At 27.4% G+C, this 21,634-nt stretch overlaps 3 protein-coding genes across 4 annotated transcripts; 1 reads left to right on the forward strand and 2 right to left on the reverse strand.

Moving 5' to 3' along the window:
- The first annotated feature begins 23 nt into the window (after positions 1-23).
- On the forward strand, positions 24-4,155 carry LOC100573900. 2 transcript variants are annotated; one of them, XM_003244895.4, is made up of 4 exons: positions 74-302; positions 1,848-2,240; positions 2,975-3,125; positions 3,772-4,155. In XM_003244895.4, exons 2-4 carry the CDS (start codon positions 1,864-1,866, stop codon positions 4,012-4,014), a joined length of 771 nt encoding a protein of 256 aa, XP_003244943.1. In that variant the 5' UTR covers positions 74-302; positions 1,848-1,863; the 3' UTR covers positions 4,015-4,155. The 2 variants fall into 2 exon arrangements, with proteins under 2 accessions (XP_016660362.1, XP_003244943.1); XM_016804873.2 differs by lacking the exons at positions 2,975-3,125; positions 3,772-4,155 and adding an exon at positions 2,818-2,968 and having other exon boundaries at positions 24-302.
- Positions 4,156-9,021: 4,866 nt separating this feature from the next.
- On the reverse strand, positions 9,022-12,842 carry LOC100166302 (tubulin polyglutamylase TTLL4). The gene is made up of 15 exons (XM_008185460.3): positions 12,732-12,842; positions 12,260-12,669; positions 12,162-12,196; positions 11,977-12,087; positions 11,788-11,892; positions 11,601-11,711; positions 11,061-11,329; positions 10,790-10,997; positions 10,593-10,719; positions 10,282-10,501; positions 10,093-10,218; positions 9,863-9,991; positions 9,710-9,795; positions 9,501-9,622; positions 9,022-9,399 (listed from the first exon to the last, which is right to left on the reverse strand). The coding sequence occupies exons 1-15, from the start codon at positions 12,768-12,770 to the stop codon at positions 9,311-9,313; spliced, it is 2,187 nt and encodes a 728-aa protein (XP_008183682.2). The 5' UTR covers positions 12,771-12,842; the 3' UTR covers positions 9,022-9,310.
- Positions 12,839-14,245, reverse strand: LOC100574067. Its single transcript, XM_016804860.2, has 3 exons — positions 13,460-14,245; positions 13,079-13,372; positions 12,839-12,954 (listed from the first exon to the last, which is right to left on the reverse strand). The coding sequence occupies exons 1-3, from the start codon at positions 13,821-13,823 to the stop codon at positions 12,860-12,862; spliced, it is 753 nt and encodes a 250-aa protein (XP_016660349.1). The 5' UTR covers positions 13,824-14,245; the 3' UTR covers positions 12,839-12,859.
- Positions 14,246-21,634: the final 7,389 nt, after the last annotated feature.

The following is a 21,634-nucleotide window of genomic DNA, read 5'->3' on the forward strand; positions in this document are numbered from 1 at the left end:
CGAGATAATAATAATAATAATAATAATCGAGCGCTCTGTGCCGACGCAACCGCTTACATATAGATGTATAGGTATAGTTAATAGATACCATCGCTCAAGTACCATCGTAAATATTGATATTGTAGGGATACGTCAAAACATTTAAGTTCCAAGTAATTCGCAGCAGTACGCGTCCAACTGGTTCGAATAGAATATTTCCAAGTTACCTGAATAATTATATTATAATATAGGTATATCCGTAATACACGGATTTTCGTTTACCCAATTGTAAGATCAGTCTATTTACGGACGCATTTCTGCAGGTAATAATAAATATAATAGTATAATGTATTATGTAATAGCCAGTAGGTTTAGGTATAATTTGGCCCGGTTATGGGAGTTAATAAAAACATAATTAAATCTTATTCGAAAATCGCAAGTGAATCTTACAGGCTTAGTATAAATGTACAATATTCAAATAAAAAAAATTGCTTTTTCACTCAAATCTATATTATATTATTAGGTTATACTATCTATCATCACGTATAGGGACAACAGAGTGGGAAGCTTGTCAGTTATCAGACATTTATAAGTATTTATTTTTTTTTTATGAAAGGAAATAGCTTAAGTTTTAACTTCAGAAACAATGCATGACAATCAATACCTAGGTGGCTAGGTATATAATATGTTGTTTTGTTAAAATGCATTAAGAAAATATTTCTCAGTTTATGAACCACTGAAAAAAGATTGTTATTGAAATAGTAATTGGATTTCAGTAGTATATAAAAAATAAAATTGTATCGGGATTACCATAGATTAAAAGCGAAAAGATTATATGCGAACGATAATTGTTAACTAGTCAGTTACTCGGTTCCTTTAATTCCCTATATTCGTACAATATTGTACCAGTGTACCTATAAACGTTGTCATATTTGTCGCAATATATAATATTATGGTAACACGTTGAAATAGATATACACCAAAACAGCAACGACTAAACAGATATTAAGCATAAAATAGCTAAAATACTTAAATACATAATATAGTAAACGTTCAAAATTGCTAAACTTTCTTATTGCGCCTATTTCTTAGGTAGGTGCTAGTTATAATTATTATTATAATCATTATTAAAAAACATAAATTATTAATAAAAATAATAATTAGTTATAAGTTATTGTATATGTAAAGGTGGACCGCAGTCTGGGCTGCAGTAATGTATCATGTATGATTTTAATAATTTATAGTAATAGAAGTCTAAGAACAGTACCCATAATTTATGACCAAAAATATATTTTAGACTTTTTTTCCTATTTGTGGGTTGTTTTTAATAACACCAAAGCGTATATGATAAAAAATATAGCTTTCGTAAATAATTGATTGCACGTGAAGAATTCAAAATATTGTGTAGAATCATCGTAATATAGTGTAATATAATGCGTGCCTAATATGGTACCTGTGACATTTTTTCGGGGGATTACCCCTGTTTCCACACCCCTCAAATATGGCACTGGTTCAAAATGTACCTAAGTCTAAAACGTTGTAAAATAAAAAAAAAACACTCAAATCATGAAAAAAATAAAATAATAGGTAACAATAAGCGTGCATAATATTTTTGATCTTTCGAGTGAATAATATTACAGTAAAACTTCCGTTAACGGTCACCTCTATGTAACGGTCAATTTTTTTGGTCCCGCCGAGTGTACCTTAGTGTTATTCTACCTCTGTAGGACGGGCACCTCTAAATAGCGGTCGTTATTTACAGTCCCCTCGGCGACCGTTATATGAAAGTTCTACTGTATTATATTATATTCAGTGAATCATAATTTCGAGCATCGGTGATTAACGCATTATCATTTTTTTTCATGCAGATAAAATTCGGCCGCCATGAAAGCCGGCGGCGGAACGCTGGTCCGGTTGACGCTGAGCGGCGGAGCGTTGGTCGCGTCCATCGCGGCGGCGTGCTGTTTCCTGGCCGTGTGGTCGTACTGGTACTACGAGCTGGACGCCGACTGCGTGCAGGCTCGCGACTGCAAGTGCCTGCTGTTCGGCACGAGCTTCGCGGGCGGCGGTTTCGTGGGTGGCGACCTGTTCGCGTGCCAGTACGTCGCGTACTCGCTAATGGCGTCCGCCGGGCTCGCGGCCTACACAAGCGTATACTACGGATGCAGGTTGCTGCTGTGCGCGGGCCACGGCCGCGGCCGACACCAGCACCACCGGCCAGTCAGGCCAGTGGCCGAGTCCAGACCCGAGGACGGCACCAGGTACATTAATAATTATTATATTGTATTACTAATTTATAATTTTAATTTAGTATTATTAAACTTAAGAGGACGGTGGCATCCCCATGCGTTGTGTCTGTCTTAATTTTCGTTCACCTGTTTCAATGGTCTGCTGTTAGTTTTGATATCAGAGCGAATTACCAAACTTTTAGGCAACAACATTAACTGTGTTCTCTCTTTGGTTTTTTACGATATTTTAATTTTTTAATGAATTATCAGCATTTTTAAATATTAGGTAGCTACTACTATTTTTTTTTTTTTTTGGAAATACCATAAAGATAAAATCGTTCTTTTACAACGCCCGCGCCATTCAAGTTATTCTTGATATTTAAGAAAATACAAATACAAAGTTTCAAGATTTTCGGTCGATTACTTAATAATGTAAATATTAATCAATCCTTTATGTTCATCAACTTACCACACTTTCCCCTACATACACTAAATTTTTTTTGTTTTATTAATTTGATAATATATTATCTAAGAATTATTCAAAATGTAAATTTAGTTTTATTCTAATTTTTGATTTAACTGAATTAAAAAAATATTATTTATTTACCAGACTTGGACCGACCGCAGTACGCTTGAGTCGAAAAATAATAGAAGCGCGAGACTCAATCGAAGAAATAATTAGATTTCCAGGGAAAATAATTATTTTAACACTTACTATCGGCCACGGCCTTCACGCAGTCACGCCCCTCTGAATCCAAATGTTTTAGTCCACAGATACAGATAAATGGCTTAACGATTTGTCTTGCAATTATTCTCGCTGTCATGGCGTTAAATATGTTTATTGCATCGATCGTACTGAGTAACGGATATATATCGACCTGTCTGCAGTACGTGCATCGAGTGAAAAGTTATTTGATGGTATCTAATATTTTAAATTTATATTTTTTATTCTATAGATAGGTTATTATTTTGTACCTCGCCACCTCGGTACCTATACCCAACTATAGTAACTACGAGGAAATTATGTAGCGGTAAGCGTTGGAAAAGTTTGATAACTGAGAAATTCGGAATGTCTGTTTGCTAATTGCTAAACAATGAAGTAAAGTGTAATCGTTTGTAGACATTGCAAACTCCGTGATCCATCGTTTTGTCTCATCAGTTATTTAGTTCCACTAACCAATACCTACCGGCTACCGTGGTTGAGTTTGTTCATTCTTTTTCCGCTTTCCGCTTATTAACGCAAGTCACACGGGTCCTCTAGTTATTTATTACAATCAATACTTAACTTTACTTAATTTTCTATGATTTTAACTAAAGTTTGTTAATTGAAATTAGGTACCTATATATATATATGTATATATATTTCATTTAAGATTATAACTGTTACCTATAATGTCTTGAATTCAGAATTACATACCATGGTTAATTTACACAACGCACCAAGCGCTTACAAATTTCAAACTTTTCAAACGTTGGCGTTATCGTACTGCAAAACGTTTTCCGCTATAGAATTTCCTCATTAGTTTAACAATCAGTAGGTAAATGTTTTTTCAACTATTTATAGGTTTCCGGAAACATGGTAGAATTGATAACAAATCGTATGTCTTGTGGGACCATTTACGATTTCATGGACTACTTACAACCGCCATCGCGACAGGTGACATATGAACTGATCCATCGACACAAGACCAATCCACGCGATTCTGTGATTAATACATCGGCACTTTTAATTATATCTATTGTACTGTCGTGGTTGAACACATTTATATGGATTGTATTTACGTTTTGTACTTATTATTTCAGATGAATATAAGGGTTAGATTATTTGAGTGTAGGTAACATGTTTACCATTAATAATACCTACCTTACTGTGTATGAATAATCATTTGTTTGTGTAAAAAATTAAACTGCAAATCCAACTGCTTTAAATAAAATATATTTTATCATATTTTCTTAATTTTATTATTGTTACCCATACTAGGTACCTACAAAGTATTATAGTAGCCGAGAGCAATTTTTAGGTACCTAAATGGTCAACATCTGCTCATATTCCTGTATTATATTAGTATTTTATTTATATTTTTTGGCACCTTCACCCAACTTAAATGGTCTCGATTACGATTACCTATAATAAAGTAGGTATTGTAGAAAACGGACGCTCGACAATCTATGAAAGTTCAGTGGCGTAATTTGAGGGAAAACAAGGTGAGAATTTACCCCTGTGTGATTGTAAAATCAGTCTAATTGTTGGGCCGATAATTGGTAAAATAACATAACAATAATTTTTATAATTTTAAGAAAATATAATATTGTGTAAGCACTAGACAATTTTATCACGATAATAACTAATATATTTTTTTTATTATTAAATATATACGCTGCAGATGATGAAGACATTTCAAATTAGAATTTCTATAAAAAAAAACCGGATCAATACTAAATGTATCCATGATTTCGAAAAACCCCTTTATAATATAGGTTACTTATTTAAAATGATTAGGTTTTTCAATTACCAACTTTTTGGCAGACGCATTTCATGTTACAATTTACCTAATTTATAAATCATATATACCACAAGTGGGTATATATTTTATAATTCTATTTTGAGATTCTCTTCAAAATTAAATTGTTGGCCGACGTACCTATGTCAAATGTTTATCGTTAATTATTATAAATTATTTTATTTTATGTACGTATATGCCTACTCATTTTACAGCGTGCTTATATTTTAGATAACATAAATACGATAAAAGTTATTTGCTTCTAAACATTTTGTTTTTTTGTTTTTTTTCATTAGCTTATAAAAAATGGTTTGATAGTAATATTAAAAAAAAGCACGCTGTTGCACAGATAAAATTCTTCTTTACTGTATTGTGAACATTTGGTAATTCTACAGCAAAAATGGTGCGAGAAAAGTAGTCCCACGCAAAACAATTTTTGGCTATTTCTATATAAATTATAATTTATAGTTTATGTGAAATATTAATAAAGTGACTACCTAATGACTAATGAGTAACGATTAACGTTGATACTCGATAACGATCACTGATTGGCAATAAACATTATACACATTAAAAAAATATACGGTATGTCTCAGAAGTCCCGTATCACCCTTAGTATCTCCGTGGAAAATCAATATATTTAAATTCAGTTTTTTTACAGTCATAAGTATGGAAATTCTGATAAAATAACATAATATTCGATTTTTTTTTTTTTAAAATTCAAAAATTTTCAAAAAAATTTTTTAGGCAAATAAGTTATTAAATTTCCAAGATAGCCATTTTGTTGATCATATTTTTTAAAACAGTTCAAAAAAAAAAAAATATTAAAATTTAATGAAAATCGCCCAAGTTAGGGCTAATTATTATTTTTAATTTTAGCCAAAAATCAGCGTGATTGTAATAATTAACATGCGAATCGTATTTTGCTAATGCCTGTATGCATAGGTAACATAACTATTATTCTTAGAAATTCAAAATAATAATTAGCTCTAACTTGAACAATTTTCATTAAATTTTAATATTTTTTTTTTAAACTGTTTTAGAAAATGCGATCAACAAAATGGCTATCTTGGAAATTTAAAAAACTTATTTGTATAAAAAATTGTTTAATAATTTTTGAATTTTTGAAAAAAAAAATCGAATACTATGCTATTCAATCTGTATTTCCATACTTATGACTGTAAAGAAAACTGTATTTAAATATATTGATTTTCCACGGAGACACTAAGGGTGATAATCTTAATTTCAATTATTTACATATCTGTATAAATTATTGGAACTAGAAAGGAACGAAAAATTTTGTTATTTTTCCTTGACAAAAAATTACTCATTTATTATCTTTTTCTTTTTTTTACCAAAAGGAATTCGTTCCTTTTGGAACTAGTACCTTCCAAACACTGTTGTAAATAATAGACCTAACATTTTAATACAATGTTAGTTTTTAAAATTTATAATTTAAAAATGTTATTACTTACGATATAACTTAAAATTATTTAGTTGCTAAGCCTTGTAATCTATAAGCCCCAAACTTAATATATTTATCTATACACCCTTCAAATAATAACGAATATTATAGTAAATAATATTATGTATTTTCAATTTTATGATGTTTGTCGAATGAGATAGCAATAACAAATTGCAACAAACTGGCGGATAGAAGAGCTACACTTCCCTTCGTCCGATAAAATTGAATGTTTCTTTATTTGTTCACTAAATACTCAAAAACTACTGGACCATCTTCAATAAAAATTATAATATCAATAAATTCCTATCAAAACTCTAAAGGCGCGTTATAGCTTATATTTTTTACCCCTATATGTTGCTATAGTATGGCTCAAGAAAAAGAAACATTATTTTGTTTATTTAGAATTTAAATAGTTGTCATTAGTGTTACAGATTATATATTACCACTATTAAACTTAACAGATTGTAGCATATAAAATTGTTTAAAAGAATATTTAAAAAAAAACAAATCCTAAAATTAGATACCTACCTACCTATATACTTATGAACACAATTAGTAATTATTACAATGACAAATTTGTGATTTGCTTTCTTAATTCTGGACAAATTTTTTTATGCAATCACATAAAGACAAATATCAATATTATCGATGTTGTATTTACATCGGCTTTTAAGTATTCGTTGACTCTATCTTCAATGTATTTTGTTTATATCAAAAATATGTCCAGAATTAAGAAGTGGTATCATTGTCATTGAGTTTACATTATATATTTCAACTGAAATAAAACTCAAAACTATAGAAAGATAGATAAGTTTTAACCCGGGTGAAGTTGAGTAGTATTGTGTAATAACAGCTATTTATAAAAAATATTATAATCTGGGGATTCGATTCCAACCGATGTTAAGGAATTATATAATATAGGTAATTTTCTGTGCAGTGCCCTGGGACGGAACGTCACAATATGTCAAAATATTAATTATGTAAAATTACTAATTGGTTTAAGAAATAATTTATTATAATATAAAATAGTCAAGCAATTATTAATATTCTTGTTATTTTGGAAAAACTTTGTGGATCAATAACCACACAGCTTTATTAATTTATTATTATTGTGAACTACCTATCGAAAAATAATAATAAAATATTTCAGAATTTGACTATTACAATGATGATTCATGATAGGTAATGTATAATAACTATATATTAAATGTAAGTGTTTAACACTATAACTATAGGTCTATACTTCTATTGAATGAAAGAAACATAATATAAGTGAAATAAAATGTAGCCACTCACCTAGACGTTAAAATTTATCTTAATAAGAAAATATTATATAGGTAATTAATAGAATATAGAAAATGAAAAAAAAAAGTTATTTTATAAATTACATTAATAAGGATATCTCACATTTTTACAAAAAACATAGAGAAAACAAAAAAAGTATAAAAATATTACCTAAGTTCAGTATTTATAATAAATATATCTTACCTTTTCGGAACCTGACCACGTTAGATACATATTATGATAGAATTGATAGATAATATATATTACATGTATATAATATGTATTATTATTGATTATAAATTATTAATAGGTTATATTTAATATTTATATATTATAATCAATGTCACCTATTATTTATAATATGTAAATTAGTGACACATTGATACTGTCTAAAATTGCCTATAATTCAGACAAATAATTACTAGGAATATGTATCCAAACGATTCTTTCTAAAATCATTGATTCAACATTTAATATACATTTCCTCTATTTATGTTTTTCTGTCAACAATAAAATGATTAAAACTATTTTAAAATATTGAAAATGAATAGGTAAGTACAGCTTATGTCTATCAATTATTAAATTACTATACTTAAGGTGGGCAAGGGCATCGCTTTTTTGTATTGTTGGTGTCTAGACTCTAGAGGTGTTGCTGTAACGGATGTGTTAAATTATAAATCAATTATATAAAATCATTGTATACAAAAAACGATTCTGACCGAAGACAGTTTTGTCAGCCTATATTACTAAGGATATTTTATGGTATTATACTATAGTAGCTATTAAAGTAATTTATTTTACTATAAGACATTAGTAATATAGTAGGTTGAATTAATTTTTGCTAAAAAATTTTAAATATCATTGTATGTATACTTACAACAAAACAATAAACTTTAAAAGTTTGAAGTACCCACAAATAATATTTTTTAAATTACAACAAAATAACTGAAATTGTTATCTTTGTTTGGATATCTATAAAAAAAAAACAGTGTTAATATATTTTTCAGATTTTTTGATTGCAATATGATCTACTTATGAGAAACCTTATTTTAAATTTTCAATTTTGAGCCATAACAATTTAACATTTCATAAATTTTTAACTAACAAAAACATTTCCAAATTATTGAGATTTTTATGAATGTTGTTTGAATTTGAACTTTAAATGCTTATAAAAATTAATTTGAAATTCCGATAAACTGTTTTTACTTGATTAAGGTAGGAAAACCTATGGAGAATCTTGTATATTAAAATTGTGGATATAAATTTAAAAAAATATGAAATATTTTTTTATAAATAATATATATTTAATTTAAGTACCTATGTTAAATTGAAACCAGTTGACCTATTCGATAAAATATGAATCCTAATCATTATTCATGTATTTTGAAATGTTAGAATCCCTTTTTATGGCTTAACAATTAAAACATTACTAAGTCTATTCAAAAAAATTTAAGTTAAGTTAGATCCAATATATTAGTGTAAGGTATAAAATAGGCATGTGTTTAGTATCTATTTTATATTATATGATATTTATCATCTAAAGAAATACAAGAAATTCACTTCGTCATTTGTATATTGTGTATTTTGAACACTGTACATATTTTTTATTAATACTAAAACTAATACAAGCACAACATTAATTAAAGTGCGTTAAATTTAAAATTAGTAACAAATTTGAAGACTTGTTAGACACATAATTTGTTTATAGGCAAGTGAACTGAAATTCTTATTATTAATAAATTTAAATAATTATAAATATTTATTTTTAAAATAATTTACACGACTCATAAAAACGTTGAGTTAATTTTTGCCATACAAATTATATTGATCATAGTTATGATTATAGTAATAATTTAATATGTTACTTTTGATTGTTCTTCGTCAACGTCAGGCACTTCCAAGTGAAATTTTAATTGACATAACTTTTCTAGCACAGCAATACCTTGAAAATAAAATTATTTCGTATTATTTTTATACTATTTTATACTTTTGAAATAAATTAATATATTTATCTAGTTTTTAATAATAGTTATTAGTTTTTACCTTCTCCTCTGTTGTTATTATATTTGCATTCCCATGCATCAAAAAGCATATTGTAATATCTGGAGCCATCAAAGTATTGATGATATTTAAAAGATGTGGTGGTTGGAAATACTTTTTGAAATCTAAAGTCATAAAAATCTTGATTGTAAGTTGTTGTCATATTAAGTTATAAATGTAGAAAAAATATATAATATTAATAAAACACATACGAGCCAATTTGTGTAAGTTCATCTTCATATACAATAAGATGCCGAATATCATCTGGTAATAGATCATTTAATATGCTATCAATATACTATAAAAAAAATTGAAAGTTTACAATAATTGATATTTTTAATAAATTGTAGTTAATAATTTAGTACTTCTATTCTGGATTCAACATTTGTATAATATTCTTGTTTTTCTTTTTCTCTAGCAGATAAAGTGAATGTATATAATCTTTTATCATAACATAGTGGTGATTTGACTCCTAACATTTTGATTAAAGTACTCTACACAAATATTTTAATTAAAAAAAAAAATTTTAAAAAATGTAGGTTATTGAAATTAGTTAAATAAAACATATATTTGTATAAGCTATTATATAACTCACATGTGTACTACGAGACATTTTGTTAGGGATATGATAACCAACCATATTCATTAGGTCTTTGACTAATGGTCCTTTGACAGCCAAGTCAAGCGGTGAAGATGAATGTAATGAAGGAGATATATTGACCTAACATTATGCAATAATACCATTCATCAATTCAATTTTACAAACATTTCATTTTAACTTTACCTCTAATATCCAAGGTTTAAGATATTCATCAAACAAGACATCTATTCCAAATAACTCGTATGCGTTATATCTATTGCTCAGATTTGATCTACACATTTGACTTATAGGTGATTCACCACTAATTAGGGTTTTTACAACTAGATCTTCTAAGCTTGCCCACATTTTTTTTACGTCGATCTTGCGTTCTTTTTCCATATACGACCATAATGACCGTAATGACCTAAGTTATTGTAATCAATCAATAATCATTATATTTTTTTAAATACAAAATCTAACATTAAATCTAAAATAAATACAATTTATTTATGTACCATTTATGACCTTGACATGCATCCGCATCTTCATTTTCAGTAAACTGACTACTAAGTCTGTTAATACTGTAGTTTGTCAAATGCATATATCGATCAGATATAGAGGTAAGATCAGATGAATACTTAACTGAAATATTATTAATAACTAAGTGATAATTTCAATTTTCAATCATATAACATAAATATATATATTATACCTGAAGCAAATCGAACAAGACCATTATCATAAAGATATATACGAAGTGGATTGATTGAAGTGATGAGTATGTAAAGTCTTAAATCAAATTTGGTATCATTGATTAAATATGGATTATCTATGTACCTTTGAACAACTAAAGGTATTTTCTTTGGTATTTGATCCCATTTTGATATAACACGAATTCCAGTTCCTCTAGCAGATGCTGGCTGTAAATTAAATCAAGATATTAGTTTGATCATAATTTTAAGGAACAATTTCAAAAACAATACTGGTTTAACAATCCATTTGTCTTCATCATTTTTCTCCCAAATTTGTCGTAAAATGTTAGCTTCTTGAGGTAATATATATGATGTGGGTATAAATCCAAAATGTTCATTACCATATTTCATCATTAATCTATTCAAGTTTTTCCACAACCTATCTTTGCGACCAATTTGAAAAGTACCCGGAAAATGGTTAAGTTTTTGCTGTTGCCAAAGTGTTTTGAAACATAATGATTTCATATGTTTACCCCAAGTTCCAACCCAATCATTAGATTCTTAAAAATAATAATTATAAAAACAAATATTAATTTTTATTATAAACATCTTTTTAATACCTACTAATATAAAGTAAAAGGAAAAAAGTACAAGTACACTCACGTGATCAATGTCACAGCATTAATACATTAGGTGAAGGAGCTACACCACAGAAAACATCAACAATAGGAGGTGTAATACCACAGTGATTTTGTAAGGAAATTACATTTGGATTTGAGTGATTAGTTATGATAGAAAGATTAGTTGCATTTTGAACTTAACTATGCTCACTTTTCACTAGTTTAAAACCACTATTTTGGATAGTTTGGCGTACAACAATTGGTGTTATGGAACTTAGTTTCCATTTTAATAACTTTTGCAAAGGTAATGGAAATGTATCGCCTGTAATAATAATTATTGAACAATTAATATTTTTTATAGAAGTAAATATTAAGTAAAAATATTGGTACCTAGGTACCTTTAATATTGTGTGAAGAAAATCTTATGTATGGTGGCATATTAGAAAATAAACTAGGTCTTAGGGCTGAATGGTATTCAAAATAATCTGTTTGTTTTTGAGTACCTGTAAGTATGGTTTGTAGGAATTGCAAATTATTATTATTATACATTTTTGTTTCACTAAATTCCTATTTGAAACATCACCTACCTGAAAATAAATTGTCAAATACTAAGTTATTTTGTTCATCAGTCATAAAATCTTGTTGTATACTCTTGTTAAGAGTTTTCACTATTTGAGATTGTAAGATTTTTTGAGCATCTATTATAGAAACAGTATATAAATATAATTTAAACAAATACATAGTATTAAGGCAAGATGTAGTTAATATTTACTTTCAGATGTGAAGTCCATGTGTGTTTTTAATGAACTGAAATAAAATAATTTAATAATCACCTAGATTTAAAAATAAAATATTTTATTTTATTCTTACTTAGCAGGAAACATAGATGTGTTATTTGTATTATCAGTTCTCCTTTTAGTTTTATGAGTTAATGTTATATTATTTTTGTCAGATAATTTTGATTTTGATTTTTCACTATTAAGTATTAATTCTGGAATTGGAATTGTTTTGTCTTCCTTAGTAATCAGTAATGATTCATTCACCTTAGGAGTGTCTTCAATATTTTTCATTGATTTAAATGTTTCTTTTGATTTTATAGGCATAAGTGTATATAACCGTTCATGGTAGACAAGCGTTTTCTGATTTGGAATGTTTGTGAGATCTTTATTCTTTAGATTTGAATTATTATTCAATTGATTATTTGCGGTTAAAGATGAGCATCCTATGTTCCTCATAGAGTTTATAGAAATAAGATACTTAGGAAGAACTGTTGGTAATATCTAAAGTAAAATGTATTCTAAATAATATAAAATACAGATAAATAAAAAACTATTTTACTTACATTACGCTGGCAATGAACAGGAGATTGTCTTATGTTCATATTATTGTTTTTAATTGATGTGTAATTAAATTGATCACTACTTTTGAACTTCTCTTGATGTACACAGTTCTTATTTTCTTCCCATTGTCTTAATTACTATTATGTTGAAAAATATCATTGCGTCTATCATTCTGTTCTATTTCATATGTTATAGATTGTGTTATATAATCTTTCTTTTTAATTCCTTAAAAAAATTGGTATCTTACATTTTTACTATGCATAGTTAGTTTCAAATTTATTTATTAATTTTGAAAATTTTAAATAAGAACTTTTTAATAAACTAATTAAAAATAACTCTTTCTACTTACCTAATAAAGTAAGAGGTCTGGACGATGCATTTGAGTAGTTTAAATTGTCCAATGTAGGATCAGTATTCAAAATTGGATAGGGACTTGATTTCAGAAGTCTTTCTGAACTATGATCCATTGTTTGATATAAGTTGGTACAGAAAGTTTGTAAACGATCTATAAGATACCACTGTTCTTTAATCCCATCTGATGAAAATACATTATGTTGTTGGTGGGTATCAAGTGGTTGAGATATTTTTATTATATTCATATGTACATTGCATGAGGGGCAAAAATAATTTTCCGGTACGGTTTCTACATTTGGCAGATTATTAACCAATAATAAAAAATATTACTTTATGTAGGCTAATTAAAAATTTCTTATCTTAGTATATTACTTACCTAATGGATAAGGAGATCCTGATAATGTATTTAAGTAGTTTAAATTATCCAATGTAGGATCAGTATCCAAAATCAGATAAGGATTTAATTTTAGCAGTATTTCTGAACTATGATCCTTTACTTGATATAAGTTGATACGAAGAGTTTGTAATTGATCCATAAGACTCCACCATTCTTCAATCTCATCTGATGAAAATGATTTATGTTGTTGGTGAATATAGTGGTATAATAGTGGTCGAAATCTATATATTCTATTCATATGTACATTGCAAACTAGGCAAAAAAATTTTTCTGGTACTGTTCCGTCATCTTCAGAATTATTTACAATATCTTTAATTAATATTGAGTATGATTTATTGTTCATTTTCTATCAACTTGTATACAAAAAACTGTAAGATTTGTCTGTTTAAATGATAAATTATTAAAAAAAAAATTAAAGCATCAGGTAAGTATGTTTAGTAAAAATATATTAGGACACAAAATTAAGTTATAATATTATATACAATTAAACATCACAGTAAATATAAATACATAAGTTTTAAAATATATTATGGAGTAAGAGAGGAGAATAAGCTAGGTTAGATGTATTTTAGACAAATGAGGTCAGTAGTTAGATACTGGCATGTGTATTGTGTATAGTATAGGTAGGTACTTGGCACAATGTTAAGATACTTCGACATATATGACTATATGAGTATATCTTTATACTCTATCATTTATAGAATGACATTAAAGAAAGGCCATAGTCCAAATTATTTAAAAGGAAATTCTCCTTTGGAATTCTTTAAAATATTTTTCAAAAATAAGTACATATAGAACACTGTTGTATCTATTCCTATTTATAGGAAACAAATTAATGTAACTACAATTCAAGTGTAAATTAATTATTGAATTAAATTATCATCATAATTTATTGTAGGTATTATCTACCTATTATCTACTGCATTGCATATAAATATAAGTTTTAAAAAAATTTAAAGATCATGAAATAATTAAAATATACTTAGGTATATGTTGAACTATTAAAGGCCTTACATAGTAGGTACTTACATTTAAGAGTCCAACATTTACCAGACTTAGCTTAGTAACCAAAATACATTCATAACAATCAATAAAAAAGGTAATTATTGAATTTTATTAAATAGTTCATGATACATTGACTAAAAATATTCATTCCAAAGTACAAGATTTAATCATTAAAACTTTCACAAATTTTCACAAAAGTACACGCGAGTACACAACATTTTTTATTCACCATTGCATAATTATTAAAAAACTACATGTTCCAATATATTTAAAAAATAAAACTAATTCAGTCAAATCACCTGTACTTAATAATCCTGGTAATTTTTACTTTACTTTGGAATTTTGATTGATAGTACATTTCGTTTTGGTTTAGACATTTAACTTAAATTTTAATAATTATAGATAAGTTGTTTCTCCTTTTCCCTACCTATATTTTGTTATGAGTTGTCAAAAAAATATCACTTCTTAGTTCTTACAATGTTATTTATGATATACGCGTGCATGAAGTATGTATTTATAAATATAGTAAGTAACCTGTTTGAACGTTTTGGGGCTAGGTTAGATTTAAATGAATAAAAATGTATACATGGCTTAGGCACTCTGGTTTCTATAAATCAGGCTCCACTACACTACAACAAAGGTAGGTAATTATAATAATTGATAGTCATTTATTATTATATTAAGTACTAATTAGAGATGGTACCTATTTTAAAGGATTTTTAAATTATCTGAAAAACCAATAAAATACACATAAATGTAAATTACTAGTAAAACCATAGGCACAAATCACCCTAACATAATAGGAGGGCTTTCAAGACCTTTTAAAAGAAGTAAAGCCGCAAGGTGCTTTGTCGCTTACATTCCCTATATATTGATACTCATCCTTATATCTGTAACATTTGACATCTCTATTAATAAAATAAAATACATTAAAGATTTAAATCAATATAACGTGTAGGGCTGTGAATTTATAAGAAAATGTATTCTTTTCGCCTATTGTAAAACATAACTATTAACTAACTTAACACAAAGTTTAAATTAGGTACAAACAAACTCAATTTAGAATCTTTTTTACATTTTAAGAACTTTTTTTAATTTTAGGTCTTTTGTAGCATTTATTGGTCATTTTTTCATTCTTTATCACTTTTTTTCAATTTCAATATTTTTACAAATCCCATATTTTATTAAAAACTTTTTTCTCATATTTCACTCATATTTTTTTAATTTTTATCTTATACATTTTTGTAAATAGTTAAAAATAATTAAAAATATAGTATTTTTTGATAGATTTCAGATTTGTGTACCTTTTATATTTTTAATTCATTTTTTAGGATACATTATGTAGGTATTAACAGGTAGTGCATTAGTGCATTTTAAAGTTGATTTATTTAGATTTTAAACGCATTTTTTTAAGGTTTTTCACTGCATTAGATTCACAGCCATAATTATAACAATTTAAACAAATCAATGTTTTTTTTAAGTTATAATAATACTTATTATACTATATTATAGTATGTACATTAAGTGGTGTAGCCAGGGGGGATTTTGGGTTTAGAAATGTCCCTCCTAATAGTGTATTATTTATACACGAAAACTGTAAAAAGCATGGTTTAATTTATACTTAACTCCCCCTCCCCCCCCCCCCCCATTTAATAATCTTCGCTACACCACTGTGTACAACGAAACTTACATATTATTACAACGTTTCATGACATCATGGGCAAACAAAAAAAAATTGTGTTACAAAGAATATCATAAAATAAAATACATTTGGTTCTCAAAAATATTTAGTTTAACACACCCTTAGCACCCTGTGATTTGCGCCAATGAGTACAACCTGAGTTCCAATATTAAAATTTTGGTTAAAGCTAGAATTAGCATAAGAATAAATTCATGCCTAATAAGATTATTATTTATTTTTATTTTTATTAGAATTTATATCAGATAAATATTGAGTGGGTACCTAGGTAGGTACCTAACATAGGTGCCACAGGATCTCATTACAATATAAGTTAAACTTAAAAAATATTTGGCTAGTTTAATAAATAATAGGTGTTAATTAATATAGATTAATAAAACTTATTCCCTTCTATTATTATCTATTAGCGGTATAACACGAATTCACCAGAAAAAAATAAAAAACATAAAATACGGCACTATATCGATGTACCACCTCGATTATTGCTTTTAGTATAGGTACCTACCTCAGTTCACGGACCTCATCGGCATCGGTGTAAGTACCTCGCATTGTGAACTATAATTCAACCAAGATAGGAAATCCGACCGGTGTGTTTTGGATGTAACACTTAGTATATTTTCGAGCGTGGTTCAAAAATTCAAACTACAACTCTCTAAACTTTTTTGATACCTCGAAGAACAATCTCTGAAACTTAAAATAAAAATCGGTACCTAGTTGATTAGTTTTTAATTTTTTGAGTCTTTATGCTACAGACATTAGGAAATTGCCTTCTGTTTTACATTTTAATAGGTACCAAGAAGTACCTAATAGTAACAGTAACAAATAATCAATTAAATAATATTAAAAATTATTCAATTTTCTTGAGCCAAAACGAAATTCATGTGTAAGTCACCCTAGCTATAGCAACCTATTGTGGTTGAAAATAAAGCTCAGAATCTCAAGGTTTCTGAGATTAGTCGTTACCCATTAAAAAAACTAACTCGTTAGTTTATATAGATAGCAGATAAGGTTATACGCGGTTACGCCTAATATAACTAATGCAATTTACTGGTTGAAGAATAGGTACCTAGCAGTTCAAAAACAAATTATCTTTTAGTGAAAAATAAGAATCTACCTAGTTTAATCGGTAATCTGTATCATAGGTGAAACTACGGGTCACGCCAGTCAGGCCATGGGTTCGACTTAATACTGAATGGATAACATGGGTACCTATAGGTCAGTATGGTAAGGTATACCTACTATACTGACTTAATAGGATTTAAAATTTAAAACTTGTCAAGTAATTATAATTTTTTTAATTTTTATAATTTAGCCAGTTGTAATAACATTTTCTAATTTTGCTTATTATCTGTATTATGTCTTATATCTTATATTTAAAAACTGCCTAGGTTCAATACTTTTATTTGTCATTTAATTGAATTTAAAAACATGTTCCAACTAATAAAAATGTAATTGGTTTAGTAAAGGCACATATAATTATATATGAACGAATTTAAATAATTGAAACGATTACAGTAGAACCTCGAAGAAACGAATATAAGAAATCTTTTTAATGCTAAGTGTCTAGGTAATACTTACTATATTTATATAATATGTAGGTATTAGTATAATATTTAATATGTTATATAATATGATGTATTAAATTATAAAATGTATGTAATATTTTCATATACATATCACGAAAAACATTATTTATCAATTTATTATGTTATTATTATTAATATAGAACACAATTATTAAATACCAACCATAAATTATTATAATTTATATTATAGTATAGGAACTAGGTACTTGATTACGTGTACGTGCTCTAGACAGTGGCCTAGTGCGCTACAAGTTGACAACTCATTCGAATAGGTACGTAAATAATTTCAGTTCGGATGATATAATGGAATCGAGGGTTTGCTGTACTTATTAGTTATTACTTATTAGTAAGAAATAAGAATAGGTAGGTACGTAAAGATATGGGCATATTATACTGTCTAGGTACTCACAATCAATGAAAAATCCAATTTCAAGATTAAAAATAATAAATTTGCTTAAATACAGGTACTGAACGCGTAAAAATCTTGAATTTAATTTAAGCATGCTGTATACATAGGAAAAAAAATTATAAACAAGTAATAATAAAACGGTAAAAAATAAAAAGACAATAGAATTTGACGGAGGGAAACGTATGAAATAATTCACCATGGATACGATCACGATAACATATTATAATAATAAGCGTACCTAAATGTCGATAAAAAAAGCTTGAAAATCTAGTACAAAGTTCGTTTTAAGAAGTTTATACTGGATTTAATACAAAATATGAGCCGTAAATCTATAATATTTTTTAATAAGCGTTTGAATTAAGAATTTTATTTTTTTTATACCTACCTATAAAGTTTGAAAATATAGGTAGTATAAGTTTTTCTTTCAAGAAATATAGAAAAAATTGAATATAACTCCACAAATATTTTTTATGAGCGTCTGACATTTAAATTTAGATGAACTTGAATATTCACGCATTGCAAAAAGTTTCGCATAAAATGTTCATTTTTTTAAGGTAGATTATTCGAAAAATATTAACCGTACGATTCGTTTAGGATTTATATGAAAGTAGGTTCGTGACAACTTTTATGTAGTAAAAACTACACGACATGATACGTCATACACTGCAGGGTCATCAATGATGAGTCATCACATACAAATGCTATTATAATATAGTTTATATAAAAAAATAAAACTATATTTTAAATTAAAATTTATAAATGTAGCTACCGTTGGCGGGAGTATAGGATTATAGGAATAATGACTGTGGTGGGGGGCTAAAAAAAGTTAGGGTGGCTTAGCCCATGTAGCTTTTAATGTTATAGCTTTATAATAATATGTCGGTGGTTGTACATAATATTATATAATTTATTAATGTATATATAAATGTTTCTAAAATGCGCATATACATGAATACATGATAGTACTATTATAGAGAGAATCCGGTCTAAAAATAACTGATTTTAATAATTAATTAATTATTTTAATAAAAATATATTAGAAATTAATGCGTTAACGCGTCGCCGGCATTGAATGTGTTATACTTAAAAAATAATAAGTATTCAAATAATTTATTCACACTGGACTCGCTTGTTTTATTGAATACAAACGAATTTTCGAAATTGATTTTTGTCTGTATTTTTGTATAATTTTCCACATCTACTTCGACTTTCTGTAATTGTATATTTTGTATCTGGCTGTATTTATGCTAAAAATAATTAAAAATTTGTAATCATATTGTCTTTGATATCAGAGAATGTGTTTTTGCGGAGAAACTCAATTATATTATCTACTAGAAGCAAATAATATAAACATGCAGTTGTCTAGTATCTACCTTTAATTTTGCAAAACGTTTCATGTTGAAATTAATGATTCCTGTTACGGCTTCAAACAATTTTTACATTCAGCAATAATATTTTCACTTTTTGACCCATAAGTTCCATTTTTTAAGGGCGCATTAAGGGGGGGGTGGCAAATGGAGCAATTGATCTAGGCGGCAAGAGTGGTAAAACATTAAGGGCGTGAAAAAATAATATCGTTTGTAATACCTATAGTCAGAATAAAATATTTAATTGAATAAATAAAAATTGTTTTTAGTGTATGAATTTACGTTATGTTACTTATTTATGTTACTTTATTGTCGGAATATCTAAAATCGTGATGAAATCTAATATTTAAGAGGACGTGATACCCGCATGTGTTGTCTCCGTCTTACAAGTGCATAACATAGCAAATTATACGCAAAGCAAAACACGTGTAGCTTCGTTAGCTTAAAAACTAGAGTGAATTGACCTCTTATAAAATCTAAAGGTAAGATTATTATCTAGACAACCTCATGGGATTTTTATTATATTTTAATTTTAAAGTGAGTTATGAGTACTTTAAAATGCACAAACAATTTACAATTTTAAAATACTCATAGCTCTATACATTCTCTACTAAAATACACAGGCTTATCGCATTAATACATAATAATAATTATAATTAAAACCAATTGCAACTACTTACAAACAAAAAAAATCCCTGTTTGAGAACCTCCCCGACTTGGACCAATTATTTACCTTTTTTCGCGACAAAATGTTAGCACGGTTTTTTCATATTCATATAGGTACAGTAACCGGAACCAAAATCAAAAATTTTAAAACACCGGTTAAAATCCCGTAACTGAAACCTAAAATCCTAAAAAAAAAGTTTATGAAACCCAAACCGAAACCATAGAATTGAAAAACCAATTAAAATTATTTAAAAGTTTAAAACTAATATCGGTTTCTTCAAATTTTATAAAGGTTAATATTACCTATACATAATTTATAATTCTGGTTAAAAAGAGTACCTATTTTTATGCGAATAAAATATTTTGTTTGAATCCCGATGCTATAACTGTAATACTATTATATTTTTATTTTATAATATTATTATTATAGAGTTATTGATTCAAAAATAAATACAAATATCACAATATTATAGTTGTTTTGTTAGCCACTATGCGGCTATGCACGTCTGTAGACTGTATTGTATTGTTGTATTGCTGAATTTGAAGTATTTGTGTATACTTTTATTTATATTAATTTTTTTTAAATTGTTTCGTATTTGACTGAATTGCGTCTGCCCACCGTCATCAATTACTTACGTTATTATCATCAGAATTCTCAGAGTGTCCTCTGAATTATAAATGTGTGTACCAAATCTTATAACGTGTATTTTAATGTTAAGAGTACCGCAGCCTTTTTAAATAACAATATTTTCAATAGTCCATTACGCTTTTTAGTATCCATTTAAATTATTATTTTGTTAAAATATCATTAGCATTAATTACATAACAAGATATTTATTATACTATAATATAGTGTGATGTAATTGTAAATTACAATTAAATATTATTGTAATGGAATAATAATCTCAACCATATATTATGTTGTATACAAAAGTAGTTACAACATATTAAAGTTATAAACACGAAATTAGTTCTGCTGAACGTAAATTTGTTATGTACTTATACATACAAATTTTATTGGATTCCAATTATTGGAAACAGTTAGTAGATAATAAAAAATCGGGTCTACAGTTATTAAGTTTGGATTGTAGATTCGTGACCATGTTATCTATAAAAGTTTATAACAAGCAACGTTTACCAACAATGTTAGTTCAACTTGAGTTAGTGTAATTTTTATAGCATGACAATATTATAATAAATGTTAATATTAATCTTGTTTGTCCAAGATTGAAGAATTTTTTCTATTACTTTTTGTGTAGGTACCTAGCTAACTAACTAACCTTTATTATAGATGGTAGGTCAGGGGCGTGATTTCAATTTTTTTTTGTTATTGCCAAAATGTTTGCAGGCCATTCAGATCATTACCAGGCTACATAGAACATTTTTTTATTTATTTTTTTTTTTATGGGGGGGGGGGGGGGGG

The sequence above is a fragment of the Acyrthosiphon pisum genome, chromosome X (genome assembly GCF_005508785.2).
Source record: "Acyrthosiphon pisum isolate AL4f chromosome X, pea_aphid_22Mar2018_4r6ur, whole genome shotgun sequence".
Classification (NCBI taxonomy): Eukaryota; Metazoa; Arthropoda; class Insecta; order Hemiptera; family Aphididae; genus Acyrthosiphon; species Acyrthosiphon pisum.